The sequence below is a fragment of the Microtus oregoni genome, unplaced genomic scaffold (genome assembly GCF_018167655.1).
Source record: "Microtus oregoni isolate MIOR12 unplaced genomic scaffold, Mior012 000023F_ref0000262, whole genome shotgun sequence".
NCBI classification, from domain to species: Eukaryota; Metazoa; Chordata; class Mammalia; order Rodentia; family Cricetidae; genus Microtus; species Microtus oregoni.
The window spans coordinates 8219664-8234699 of record NW_024543082.1 but is presented as its reverse complement, the minus strand read 5'-3'; the positions used below and the strand labels follow the sequence as shown (position 1 = coordinate 8234699).

Genomic DNA, 15036 nt, shown 5'->3' with positions numbered 1-15036 from the left:
CTATTTTGTCTAAGCCCCAACCGTCCTTGATTCTTTGCTCTGTTCTTCTACTATTTAATGAAGTTCGCCCTGGCCCTTACTTCTTTTCACCTACTTCCTGTTGGTTTGGCTTGTTCTTGTTTCCTGAGGCTCTCGAACGCACCATTGCCTTGTTTATTTGATAGCTCTCTGATTTTTTTTTTAATTTGATGTAAGGATTCACAGCTGTAAACTCTTAGAACTGCCTTTGCAGTATCCCAATGGTTCTGATAACTTGTGTTTCCATTTCTTGACTCTAGGAATTAAAAAATTAATTCCTACCTGATTTCTTTAGTGACCCAGTGGTTGGTCACTACAAGAGTTCAATCTCCAAGTATTTGAGTTTCTCTCTTGCTCTGGATTTATGGTTTTATTCATCTTGCCATATGATCTGATGCAAGAAATTTTTTTATTTCTTTTGTATTTGTTAAGGCTTACTTTATGGGCTGAAGTGTGACTTTAGAGTAAGTTACGTTATCCATGGTTACGTTTCCTAAGAGATTTTTTTTGCCCATTATTTTATTATAAAGTGTGACACAATAACCAAGTTAAATAAATTATAGATTTTTTATATTATGTATGTTTTCTTAGTTTCTGATAAATAAGTTCAGCTTATATACATATCAGACTTCTAAGACTTGATATGAGTGCTTTTTTGTTTTCTGAGAGCACATACATAGCTACATATATGTATCTTGAAGTAATAACTTTATTTTTCAACTCCTAGTGGTATCTGGTTTAGAATTAAATAAAGTTAGTAATATTAGTTCTGACCTTTTTGATCTTGTTCTCCCCTCTTCTTTTTGAATATATACTAGATGTTGTAGGGGGTTAAATTTTATCCTCATAAAAGTAATAGTTTCCTGTTCTAATTACATATAATAGAGAAATTCATAATCAGATAAGAGGCTGTGGAATTATAAAGAGCTATTTCTAATCTTGGGTGGATAATAATATTTTTGTGTGTGTGTGACCATTATTGAAGTGGTTGGTTAAGGAAGGAAGGAAGGAGTGTTTAATCAGAATGGTTTTTTAGATGGTAGGTGGATCTGTGACAGAGGCTAGACTAAAATAAATACTGGCTTAATTATCATTCATTCATTTATACACTCATAAGCAAATACTTACTAGCACTTTTTGAATGATAGGTATAGTCAGTATCACTTGGAATTTTAATTTCTGTGAAGTAGAATAGGAACCTAATAGTGTGAATTTGGGCTTTTGATTTCCAGCTGCCTATTTTGGAATTTAAACTTGTCTGTTATTATTTAACATACAAAATATGTGGTTGGGTTTTACATAAAACCCATACTGTTGGGGAGGGAAGAGATAGGGAGGAGAGCAGAGAAAAATGTAGAGCTCAATAAAAAAAATAATAATAAAATCCTTACTGTTATTCACAATTAGATTAATTACAGTTGTCTTTTTAAAAGTATTGATAAAAATTGATTTCTTTTTTTCTTTTATAGCAAAAGCCAGTGAATTCATTTTCCTTGAGTTAAACAGTTCCGTTTCACAAAAAGAAGAATTGAAATTGAAAGATATTATGATGGAAATAAGTAAGACCAATGGAGAATCAGAACTCTCCTATCCGTTGTCTTGGGTTCAGGCATTTCCTTTGTTTCAGGATATCCCTTCAAAAGAAAGCTCTTTCGTTCACTATTACTGTGCTTCAACTTGCTCTTTCCCTGTTGCTGCTGATACAGAAACGAGGAGGAAGTCACTATCTCAGGTTAGCATACGGCCAACACAACTGACTGAGGGTAGAGAGGTAGAAATTGGTTTACTGTTTAAAATGCTGTTTTGTTAAAAGGATACAAGAACATAAACGAATTTCCAGTGTCAAAGCTGGAAAGTTTCTTCAGCAGAATCAGCAGTAATAGGATGAGATGGTAACCAAAGGACAGCATAGACATCTCTGGGTCTGTGCTATGCAGATATGGAGTGAAAGCTGAATGAATTGTAAGTGGTAGGGACAGTGCTTCAAGTAGAATTCAATAATAATAAAAAATAAAGGAAATACAAAGTCACAACTAAAGCACTTTATTTATGATTGTTGCTGGCCGGCCAGCTTCACGAATACATTATGAATTTAATGTGTGAAAACTCATAGAGAACTACATGTGTATAACCTCAAGTCCCATACTCCACTCTTCGTTAAATTAGAAAATGAAAGGTAGTTCTCTGTAGTGGAGAGACCTGGCGGACGTCCCTGGAGCCAAGCCCTCATAGTTGACACTATATCCAGTAAGGCATGCCCCTCACATCGAGCACGCAAACCACGTCTGTGTCCCCATAATGTACAGTCCAGATCTGATGGCTAGTGAAAGGAGGAGACAGACCCAGCTATAAAACACATGGCCATTATTCTCTGAACTACCAGGTGCTGAAGCAGGAAAAGGCTGAGGAATTAGGGGATCCCGAAATAGAAAAAAGGACATTAATAGGAATAGTAGTGAAATCAGACCAAAGTCCTTAGCTGATATTCTCTCAGTGTTACTTTTTAGTTTTGATAGTCAGATTTTTACTGGTTTCTGCTATTAAGATTAGGAGGACAGAGTTTTCCTTTTTTCAACATTCTGTAAGTCCAACATTATCTCAAAAGAATAGTAATTAAAATTGTTATGTTTGGTGACCTTTTAGATAGCTTGTTGAGTGAAACACTTGTGCAAGTTTCTGGAAGGAGAGAACCAACTTCCATACACATGCTGTGGCACATGCATGCCCATGCATATACATCATAAACGTATGTGCAATGTTAATGGTAAATAAATAAAAATAGGTTATGCCCTTTTATATATTGGTAGTATGTGACTTACATAATTGTCAATTATGTCTAGAAGAAAAATATTTCCTAAGTAGCTATGGCAAACACATTTGTTCACATACATACACACACACACACACAAAGCCCATAGATACCCATAATAGTGGTGGGTGAAGCAGAAAGCCTAACTATATTGCATATACAAATTTATATATTACTTTTCATTTAATAATAGAATACCAGTTATTGTATGAGTTCAGTGTCCTTTAATTTAAAGTTTTATTTTTTCCTAATATTATCTACCTTTTTTGATTATTTTGAACCACAAAGTTAAATTCTTTAATTGTGGAACTCATACCTGGAAGTAGGACTTTAGATTAAACTTCAGTCCTTGTAGTGCATATGAAATCTTTTGATAAAAAGTAAACTTTTTCATTTGATTATCTATGTGTAGAAAATTTAAAAGTGTAGTTGTTACTATTTGATATACCTTTCTTTTAGTAATAGTGTTTTCAGTAATAAATCTAGATTTTACCTCTGTGGTTTTCAAAACTAATACTTGTTTTTCTGTACTCTTTTTTTCCAGCCCTCAAATTCAGATGTTATCAAGCCTACTTACACTTTCCTACAGAAGCAGAGCAGTGGTTGCTACTCACTTTCTATTACTTCAAATCCAGATGAAGAATGGCGAGAAGTCAGGCACACTGGACCCGTTCAGAAGTAGGAGCTGCGTCCTGACCTGTTTGTAGCAGGGTTGTAGTGGTTGTAGAAGGAGGAGCTGCATCCTGACCTGTTTGTAGCAGGGTTGTAGTGGTTGCTGTAGAACTAGGAGCTGCGTGGTAACCTGTTTGTAGTGGTGTTGTGGTGGTTGTTGTAGAAGTAGGAACCCCGTCCTGACCTGTTTGTAGCAGGGTTGTAGTGGTTGCTTGCACTTACACTGTGACTTTTTTTTTTTTTAGAGTGAGATTTAATATTTATTTAGGGGGTTATGGAGGGAAAAGGGAGAAGGGGGCAGAGAGAGAGAGAGAGAGGGGAAGAGAAAGAGAAGGGAAAGCGGGGGAAACACGCGTGCGTGCCAGGAGAGCTTATACTGTGACTTTTAAGCATGTCACCTGTTGAAATGGTTTGAGTTTGACTTGTGTACTCGTAGCTAGTGATGGAAATAATTTTATGAGGCAATACAAATGATCATGAAAATAATAGGTGTCATTTAATTTCATTTTGTGTCTCTATGAAAAACACGACTCATATTGGAAATTAAAGAACTTATTGAGAATCTTGGAGTAGCAATGTATGGTTTTGGAAATTGTGCCTCTTATAGATGAATACATGATAAAGAAATGAATTTGCTTTTTAGACTATTTTTCAGTTTAGGTGCTTTGGTGTTTATTTAAGTTCTCTTTTTAAAGATGCTGCTTTTATATGTTTTCTGCTTCTGGGAAGGCAGAGTATTCTGTACATTGGAGATTACTTATGCCACCTTTGAGTATTTATTCCCTTTTTTTTTTTTTAAAGCAGTTGAAAGCACAGGATAAGGCACTGGTTACATAGAAAGTATCAAATTAGATTTAAATTTTTCAGTTTCTTGTTTAAATGCTTTGGTATCAAGATGAAACCACCTGTGGATGACACTTGGTTTCATGACATTTTTCTGGCATAAGCAATATAAAATTTATTTATTAAATTATTAAATAATTATATTATTTTTTATTAAATTTTGTTTATTTTATTAATTTTTTAAATTAAATTATTACATTTGCTCATCAAATGGTGCCCTAACAATTCCAGAGTTATAGCAGAAGTCACTTCTGGTTTTCCCTCTAACTTTCAAGGGAGTGTGCCTGAGAGTGCTTCTGCATTGTCACCTCTCCTCTGCCACTTTCCAGCTATGCTCCGATTGTTTCCTTTATGTTCTGGTAGGTTTGCGCTGTAAGCACTTTCTTAGGGGGTGTGTGCCCTAAGCTTCCTCGTTACTTCTCTGTTATCCACCTCTGGCCACCAGAAAGATGGAGTGGTTTTGAGTACTGGATTAGAGTTTGGAGTGTGTATTAGACATTAGTCTTCTGAACTAGCCCCTAGGAGTTAATGGAAAGGAAAAACTAATGGCCAGTGTACCATAGGAGATTTATGAAAGTATAGGAAAGTATAATCGGTTATGTCTTGATATTTTACCATATAAATTTTTTTTTGGTTCTGTTTGTATTTATTTATTTATTTAGATTTTGGTTTTTTGAGCCATGGTTTCTCTGTAGCTTTGGATACTGTCCTGGAATGCACTTTGTAGACCATGCTGGCTTCAACCTCACAGAGATCACCTGCCTCCACCTCCATAAGTGCTGGGATTAAAGGCGTGCACCACCGTTGCCCAATTTACCATATAGAGTTTAGCTATAGATATTACTGCCTAGTGGCTGTTTCATGAGAACTTTCTTAATTAATGCTATATATTTTTTTAATTTATTTTTTCTTGGAAAAAAAAATTTCCGCCTCCTCCCATCCTCCCATTTCCCTCTCCTTCCTCCCACTCCACTCCCCCACCCCTCACTCCTTTCCCCCTCCCTCTCCAGACCGAAGAGCAGTCAGGTGGAAAGTCCAAGGTCCTCCCCCCTCCATCTAGGTCTAGGAAGGTGAGCATCCAAACTGGCTAGGCTCCCACAAAGCCAGAACATGAAGTAGGATCAAACCCCAGTGCCATTGTCTTTGGCTTCTCATCAGTCCTCATTATTAATGTAACTTATATAAATATATTACATGTTATGTATAAATATACTTTATGTAATATAAATTATACTTTAAATTATTTTTATTTTTTAAAGGTTGATTGTTTATCCTCCACCACCTACCAAGGGGGGCTTGGGAGTAACTAATGAAGATTTGGAATGTTTAGAAGAAGGAGAATTTCTTAACGATGTAATCATTGACTTTTATCTTAAGTAAGTACAATAATGATTTCATTTGTTTTAAAGGTTTTACTGTAAAATTTAAACGCTTTTTTTTCAGTTGTACTCAGGATTGAACCTAGAGCCTTTTGCATATTAAGAAAGAACTCTGCTGTTGAGCTGTTCCCCTGCCTGAAAATAAGTATCTGTATCTGAACTATTTTTAATTTTAGTTAAGAGTAACTTGGCAAGATTTCAGATTCAGAAAGCATTTTGCCTACCAGAAAGAATTTTACTGAAGTTGACTAATTCAGTTGTATTCTCTCACGATCTGTAGACACTACACATGTCAGAAGAGTTATTGCTTGCTGTTTCGACTTAGTTTTTAATGTGTTGATTTTTTGATGTGTACTTTTTGAACACTCTGTATTGTGGTGAAGGAAATATTTACAAAATTCCAAACACTTTGGGGATGGAAAAGAAACAACTCTTTTCATCTATCTTTCGTTAGTGTTCTGGAGGCGATAGGACCTAAGGAATGGAGCTGATAAGCGAGGGAGACTAAAGTCTCATGCTTTATTCAGAGCATCAGACAGTCTATACGGTCACCTGAGTAAAGGTCGAGCGTATACAGTCACAAGGACAAGGCACACATGGCTAAACATGCTTTTCCATAGAGTATATAAAGGCTAGTTTAAACATTTAGTTGAATAACAACAGCAAGCAATAATCAGTAATCTGAAGTAAACTCAGTCCCATCTGCTATCCCTGGGAGGAGCGTGAAAACACATTCTATGTGTTTGAAGAAACAGGTCACTGCACTCTTGTTTTCTTGGAGTGTCTCACAAACATGGCTCTTCTTCACATGGCTCCATTTCTGGACTGTGTTCTGATTACCATTATGCATTCTGACAGTTAACTGTCATTTGGAAAATCCATCATGATTGCAGTAAAATTTTAAACTTAAAAAAAAAAAAAAGTCAACTTTCTGGGCAGTGATGGCACATGCCTTTAATCCTAGCACTCAGAAGGCAGAGACAGGCAGATAGATCTCTGTGAGTTTGAGGCCAGCCTGCTCTACAGAGCGCGTTCCAAAGCTACATAGAAACCCTGTCTCCAAAAAAAGAAGGAAATAAAAAAAGGCAACATGTTGAATAGAAAAAGTTTTCAGGAATAGCTATGAAAGCCCTTTAAACGTCCATGCAATCCAGGTGTAGGGGAACAGCCCTTTAATCTTGGCATCCACGGGGCTGAAATTCAAGGCCAGACCAGGCTATATGATGCAATAAGCCTGTCTTAATAAACCCAAATAAAGCCTAACTAAAATACAAAAACCAAAACAAAACAAGAACACAAGTAATTCCTAAAACTTTTTTGTGCAAAGAAAATTTGTTTTTAGTCTTCATTTTGCACTATATCTCTAGACTAAAAATTTCTAGCACTCAATTGAAAGATCTAATTTTTTTAAAGATTATGAATTTGTTATCATTTGGACTCACTTTTAGTCATAATTTTATTCTAGTCACAAAGGCTCAGAATCTCACATTATTACATATTTATAAAGATATACTTTACAGTGTCTAGAAATTCAGTTTGAATCTTTTTTATATCTTCCACTTGGGAATGCAATTCTGATAATTTCATGTATTTTTGTTTGGTCTGTGTAAATTATGAATTGGCATCATTGCTGGTTTTTCTCTTTTGGCTTTTTGAGAGTTCCTCTGTGTAACCCTGGCTGTCCTGTAACTCTGTAGACCAGGCTGGCCTCGAACTCACAGAGATCTGCCTGCCTCTGCCTCCCATGTGCTGGGATTAAGGTGTGTGCTACCATTGCTCAGCAGTTTTCTTTATGAGTCATGCTTTGTAACTTTGAATGCTTTATGATTTTTGTTGATGATTAAGTTTTGTTTCGTTTCTATAAATGTGTCAGTTTTTAAGACACAGTTACAATACCTGGAAGTAGTTTGGTAATTTCAAGTCTTGTTTTAAAGATAGTTATCCTTATCACTTGCTAAAATGAGGCCAACAAACTGATTTCTGTTACCAAGGAGAGACTCACCTGAGTACTGTGTCCTGTGTCATGAATTATGACATTGCCCAGTTTTACTGGCAGGAGTATATTCCATTCTTCATCTGGGTGAATTCTGGCTCCCTTCCCTGTTTTTACTTTGGGATATTGTTCTCTAACTTGAATACTTTCCTTACCCCAACACAAACACACACACACACACACACACACACACACACACACACACCAGAGCTACCCTGAAGATACAAGGAGCTGCAAGCTGGCCTGAGTTCTCTGACACACACCCACCCACCCACCCACCCACCCACCCAGGGCTACCCTGAAGATACAAGGAGCTGCAAGCTGTCCTGAGTTCTCTCTCTCTACCCTTTTTCTTTCCTGTGCTCTAATTTATACATTAATCACATTCACATGATTATTTGGTCAACATTTCCTTCTATTTTTACTTCTTTAAGTTGCAGATACTACCCTTCTACTGTGTGTCCTATGTAAATGTGCCGCTTAATACATGTTAGGAACTTGGTAAATACTTATTAAATAAGGGTGCAATTTCTAATTTAAGGGGTAGTTTTGGAAGGCAAGAAATAACTAAAATAACTAAAAGAGAAGCTGGAAGCCCAAATCATAGAAAAATGCAAAATTTCTTTGAATTTAGCTGGATATAACAGTAATTTTTAGTTTATAAGAGGTAACTGAAGAAAATGAGTAAAATCTAAACACAGTTTACTTTGTGGGCTTGCTCCTTTACAGGTATCTGCTGCTGGAGAAGGCTTCAGATGAACTTGTTGAACGAAGTCACATTTTTAGTAGCTTTTTCTATAAATGTTTGACCAGAAAGGAAAATAATTTAACAGAAGATAATCCAGATCTCTCGTAAGTCAGTCTAATGTAATTAAGGTTTTAAAGGAAGTTATTGTGTGTATATGTGTGTATCATGCGTGTGAAGGTACAATTTGAGAGAGAGAGTCCGTTCTCTCCTTCTACCATATGGAGCCTGGGGATTGAACGAAAGTCACCAGGCTTGGCAGCAGGTGTGGCAATCAACGGAGCCAGCTCTCTAACTCTTAAGTTTTAAGGTAAAGGAGACTGCTATTTTCATGCTCCGAGTGAAGTGTCTTCATTGTACTAACCCCAAGAGCAAGCGTATTAACAGTTTTGCAGGTCCCTGGTTTGTCAGCCGTGAGAACCATTTTTATCCTTTCACTGTTCGCTCTGTAAGAGGGAGGTGGTGTGATGCTGGTTCTTGGCGGCTGCATTTTCAGTGCGGATACTCGAAGTTAAGAGAGCAAGGAATGAAAAACCAGACTATTTCTTCCCTATCATTTTTACTTTTGATGTGGTTTTTACCAGAGGTTGTATTTCCTCTGCACATATCTCTTACTGGACATGGCTGCTGGCCCTTTAACTTCCACTTGGGGGCACTGCTGCTTTCTTTACTGTCCTCCCTAGACTAGAGCAGTACCTGCTGTGCTAATCTCTGATCACCTCACTGGCCTTTTAAACATGTGTACTTTCCTGCGTTATATTCTGTAACAAAGATGTAGGGCTGTGGTTTTTTTTTTTTTGATTAGTTCCTTGTTGACATGCTACTTTTCATTAAGTTAGTATAATATAATATGAAAACCATTTTTATTTGTGCAATTTTGCTAAATTTCTCTATTCAGTATTTTTTTAAACTATGTCTTGTTTAGGAATTAAAGCTATTGGGCAGTGGATAGGACTAGGCAAAAATGAAGAGGTGCTTACTATTTATTAGATAGTAGAAACTCAGATACTTTACAAACTCTTGCCCATGCCCAGCAATCTGTATTAGAACCTGATGAATGGATCCCAGAGTTTTTATTTTTATTTTTTAAATATCTGTCTTCCATTGTTTTATTCATTTTACATACCAATTCCAGTTAGCACTCCCTCCCCTCCTCCCATTCCCTCTACCTTCCCACCCCCATCCATTCCTCAGAGAGGGTAAGGCACATTGCTTTGAGGAAGTACCAAGGCCCTCCCTTCTATGTCTAGGCTGAGCAAGGTATCCATCCAAAGAGAATGGGTTTCAAAAAGCCAGTACAAGCAGTAGGGATAAATTCTGGTGTCACTGCCAGTGGCCCTGCAATCTGCCCAGCCATACAACTGTCACCCACATTCAGAGGATCTAGTTTGGACCTATGTTGGTTCCTTCCCTGTCTGGAAAGAGTCGGTGAGCTCCCATTAGCTCAGGTAAGCTGTTTCAGTTGGTGTCCCCATCATGGTCTTGACCTTTTTGCTCATATTCTCACTCCTCCCACTCTTCAACTGGACTTTGGGAGCTCAGTCCGGTGCTTAGATGTGCATCTTCTTCCATCAGGTGCTGGATGAAAGTTCTATGGTGACATTTAAGATAGTCATCAATCTGACTGCAGAACAAGGCCAGTTAAGGCAGCCTCTCCACTATTTCTTAAGGTCTTTGCTGGGGTCATCCTTGTGGATTCCTGGGAATTTCTCTAAGTGCCAAGTTTCTTGCTAGCCCCATAATGGCTCCTTCAATCAAGATGTCTCTTTCCTTGCTCTCATCTCTGTCCTTCCTCTATCTTGACTATGCCGTTCCCTCAAGTTCTCCTCTGCTCTCCCCTTCTCTCCTCTTCCTCCTCTCCTTCTGCTCTCCCTTCTGCCCCCCACCCTGTGCCCATTTTCTTTGTAGATTTTTTTTAACATCCAAAATTGTTTTGCTGTAATTCCCCCAATGGTTTAAAAAAAAAAGCATAACATGTGTGTATGTATGTGTGTGTTCAAGGTGGCTATTCTAGGTGATTTAATATAAAACTCTTTGTGCCTTTTTTGACATTGTATTTAGTTATTTCTTCTGTGTTTTTGTTTCCCTCCTTTAAATTATAAATTGTTTCAGATGAGCTCAGGTTATTTTCTTTATTTGTTCTTTGGAAGCGAACAAATATCTGCTGAAGAACTAAAAGGAAAATGGATGAGGATCAGTGGGTGCTCTTAGCCTTGTCCTGTAATTTCTTTATGTGTGAAATGAAGGGAGATGAAGTTTATCTTTTAAAATTCAAGATAAAAAGCCACTTACCACAGAGAGAACGGCTGGGTGATTTTGTTAGGTTTGATGATACTTTACATCACCCCCAAGTGGAGCAAAGCAGAAAGAGGTAGGTTTGAGTGTGCTTATGATCAGTTGCTGAGCCACTTTGGGATCTACCAAACATTTAGCAGTGTGCTGCCTTTACTCTGTTTATTCCATTACTGTTTATCGTAATCAGACATAAGAACAGTTAAATATATTTCTGGTATGTTAAATTATATACTTTGAAGTCAGTGGTTTAATAAACCTCACAACTTTTAAAATAAATCTACATGTTTTTCATATTCCTAGAATGGCTCAGAGAAGACATAAGAGAGTGAGGACGTGGACCCGTCACATAAACATCTTTAATAAAGACTACATCTTTGTACCTGTAAATGAGTCGTGAGTACTTTTGATTATTTGAAAACCAGTTAGGATTCAAGAAAACTACTCGAGGTATAATCAGTAAAAAGTATGGCATATATATAAATTCAAAGATCACTTAAGTTTTTAATAGAAAAATGATAAATTTCTTCAGTGTTATAATAATCAAAACAATTAATTTTTTTGTCTTAAGAAATATTTTGTAAACTAAAAATATCAGAAGAGAATACATTTCTTAAGTTCTGATACAAAAAAGTGATGTTATTGGTCTCTTTGTTAATAGAGATCCTGAAAATAAAACACTGTATGCATGAAGGTAGATGACATTTGAACTATTCGAACAGTGCATTACAAACGTTCATCTGTGGCTCGGTAAATTGTGTCTGTTAGTGTGAACTGTGTGCTCCATCTTCCATGAGAGTTTATCACATCTGATCCCACAGGTGGAGCTCTAGAAAAGTCTTCTGTGTTGTGTAGATTTGGCGTGTTATTGAAATTGCTGTCCTTTTCAACAGGTCTCACTGGTATCTCGCAGTCATTTGTTTTCCATGGTTAGAAGAGGCTGTGTATGAAGACTGTCCACAAACTGCATCCCAACAGTCCCAGGATCAACAATCTCAACATGACAACAAAATAATAGGTGATAGGCATTGCTAATAATAACAACCACATTAACAAGTAGATTGATTGAAACAATAAGAAGTTAACAGCCTACCTATTTATTATTTTATTAAAAGGAGTACAAAATGTTTGAAATTCTCACGACACCCAGCATTATACAAAATGCCATACTGTTGATGCTAAGTTTTATTATAGCATTTTAAGAGACTAGCTTTGCTAACATGACTCAGAACTCATGGTATGACTCTCCATGCATAGCTTAAAGTCTCTAAGTTAACACTTCTTATATACTAGTAATTCAGAACAAAGTTAATAGAAATTATAGAAATTCTTCTATAATTTTCTTGTGACACGGAATTTTAAGTAAGAAAATAAGCCCATTTCTTTGAAAAATAAATAAAAAATTAAATGTTTTGTAGCTGTAACATAAATAGCAAGCAAAATTGGTAATAGCTTTTCTCACTTATGCTATCTAGAACCTGGGGAGGGGGAACCTGTTGGGGCACCTGTTTATTTTCTGTCCTTTCTTATCCTCTGAGCTTTAAAAGTTAGAACCATGATGTGAAAAGTTCACTTTAACATTTTTATTATTTTGGTAACATTTGAAGTTAGTCTTTTGGGAGGAAATGGGCCCATTCAATTTGTATTTAAGGTTTTCTTTCTGAGGTTTCTATATCATGTGATAACAGCCAACCCTTAAACAGTTTTATCCGTTGACTAAGTTTTCTCAAAATACTGACCATAGGAACTATTTTTTCTTTAATTAGTACTGTGGATAGATCTTGAAGCTCAGATTATCTAAGTTATCTGTGCTAACACACACCAAAGACTCATAGTGACTTCTTTGTTATTAGACAATGATCTGCGTCCCACTTCAGTGGTGTCCAGTGCCGAGGATTCCCAGGTAAGTTTGTTCTGCGCAGACATGGAGAACGGAAGACTCTTAACAGTGACAACCTTAACTATAAAATATGTTATAATAAAATATGTCATGCCTAAGTGGATGGAGATGGGATTAATGGCTCATAATTCAATTGTGCTCCTTTTTGATTACTTCAACAGTTTTTGGGAAAGAACACGAAGTTACCATTCTTGCTGAGTTGCTAAGATTGTGTCAGCTTCCTCTCTCAGAGGTTTATTGTGTGTCCTTTAGAGAAATAGCGGCATTGCGAAGGTGCTCGTTAGAAAAGTCAGCTTCATCTGTTAAGTCAGGAATTTATGAACAAAACCATTGTCAGCAAAGCTCACAATTGCTAATAGTTTTCCTCTCATCATAGATAAGTACCTGGATTGCTTCTCAGCCTTTGGCTCAGACCAAGTGCAGATTAAAACCGTTTCTTGTGCTTCAAAGGAAGAAATGTGTCTCTACAGCCTCAATTGAGTTACAGAAAGTGTGCAGACACAAGTTATCTTACTTATCTTTAAGATAATACATGAATAAAAATAAAATTGTCTGTTATTGCATAGGCCCGGTTAAAGCATCTGTGTGAGGTCAGTGTGAGGTCGTTTAGTCAGTGAGTTTTGGAAAATGGAAGTTAGCACGATCTGTTTGGAAGCCAAGTGGTGAGAAAGAACTTTTACTTGAAAATTGAATTTCAGTATTTGAAACACTTTAAAGAATAAGTGGCTATTAAATGTATTAAACTAGCTTAAATTGCAAACACAAAAATTCATGTTATTTCAGAGTACCGAGATGAATATGTCAGTACCAAAGAAAATGTGTAAACGGTAAGTACATGTTATAATAATAAAGGTTTGAAAATCATATTTACATATTTTTAAAGATATATTTATTTTACGTGTATGAATATTTTGCCTGCATGTGTATATGCATACCACATGTGTGCCTGGTGTCACTGCAGAGGTCAGAAGATCCTCTGGAACTGAAGTTATAGACAGTTGTAGGCTGCCATGTGGATGCTGGGATCCGAGCCCATATTTTCTGCAAGAACAAGTGCTCTGAACCAAAGAGCCATCTTTCCAGCCCTCAATTTTGTTTATTTATTTACTGCGTGTGTGTGTCTGTGTGCGCATGTGTGTCTATGACATAGCACACATGTGAAGGTTTGAGGACAGCTTTTGGGAATTGGTTCTCTCCTTCCACTATGTGAGTTCCCAGTACTGAGGTCAGGTTATGAGACTTATAGGCAATAACATGATGAACTATCTCTTCACCCGGATGTCTCCTTTGTTTGCTTGTACTTTGGTGTCCATCTTTGTATAAGTCTGTTTGTCTTGATTTCTTTCTTTGTGTTTTAAAGGCCCTGCATTCTCATACTAGACTCCTTGAAAGCTGCTTCCGTACAAAACACAGTTCAGAATTTACGAGAGTAAGTAATGACAGTTTCTACCTTCAGTCTGTTTTCTAAAGTCTCAGAACTTTGGTAACTACCTTAAGTCATACTAAAAACAGTCCTGGAGATGTGGGGTTGGTTGGCATATGTTAGCACTCAGAGGCAGTGTTATGACCTAACAGGCAAGAGGACTATAAATTCAAGGTCAACTTTGTAGGACAGTGGACTAGAATAGTGAGATCGTGGCCACAGTGGAAAAACAGATAACACCATGTTAGTAATTTTATTTTTAACATATACTTAAATGAACCTAAAAATCTGACCGCCAGCAGCATCTTCTATTATGTGTTAATAGTGAAGGATTTAGATTTGTCAAAGGTAAATTCAAATTTTTTATTTGTAATTGAACAAAACCATAATTTTATGCAAAATTGCGGGTATTAGTGACTATTAAAAATAAAACTTGAAAAGAAAGTGGAGACCTGTAAATTTCTATTTGTGCATGTATGTGTGCATGTTTGGGGGAGAAAGTAGAAAACTGTCAATTTCTGTTTGTGTGTGGGAGGGGATCTTTTTACAGAAATTTAAAAATCATGCGGATGGGCTGTGGGACCGTGGCACGCTTGTGCCTCGGCCTAGGTATGGAGGTCAGAGGACAGCTTGTGCATGTGGTTTTCTCCTTCCACCATGCGGGTCCTGGGGGTCCAGCCCAGGTCGTGAGGCTTTGCAGCAGGAAACTTGGGTAGAAGGTGCCTTTACCTCTTGGCACCAGAGAGGAGTTGATACAGGCGCGGAAAACAAACAAATGTTACAGCCGTGCTTTCACTTCCTTCATAATAGAAGTAGTGCTGTGAACACTAAGTTGTTAAGAAACTTTAGATTTTATATGAAAATCCCATCACTCTTCACAGTAGCGTTTGTGAAGACTCATAAATTATGGTTTGTTGAAATTTAATCTGAAGCAACAGATTTGTCAAGGAGAGGTTTTCTTC

The 15036-nt window shown here is 36.9% G+C and overlaps 1 protein-coding gene across 5 annotated transcripts in view; it reads left to right on the top strand.

Moving 5' to 3' along the window:
• Senp7 (SUMO specific peptidase 7) overlaps positions 1-15036 on the top strand; it is a 94091-nt gene that overhangs the window by 74412 nt on the left and 4643 nt on the right. For all 5 annotated transcript variants that reach the window (XM_041673249.1, XM_041673248.1, XM_041673252.1 and 2 more), the window contains 9 exons: positions 1488-1750; positions 3372-3505; positions 5602-5718; positions 8444-8566; positions 11055-11147; positions 11645-11769; positions 12605-12654; positions 13435-13478; positions 14012-14080. In XM_041673249.1, the coding sequence (XP_041529183.1) occupies positions 1488-1750; positions 3372-3505; positions 5602-5718; positions 8444-8566; positions 11055-11147; positions 11645-11769; positions 12605-12654; positions 13435-13478; positions 14012-14080 (1018 nt within the window). The remainder of the gene's footprint in view (positions 1-1487; positions 1751-3371; positions 3506-5601; positions 5719-8443; positions 8567-11054; positions 11148-11644; positions 11770-12604; positions 12655-13434; positions 13479-14011; positions 14081-15036) is intronic.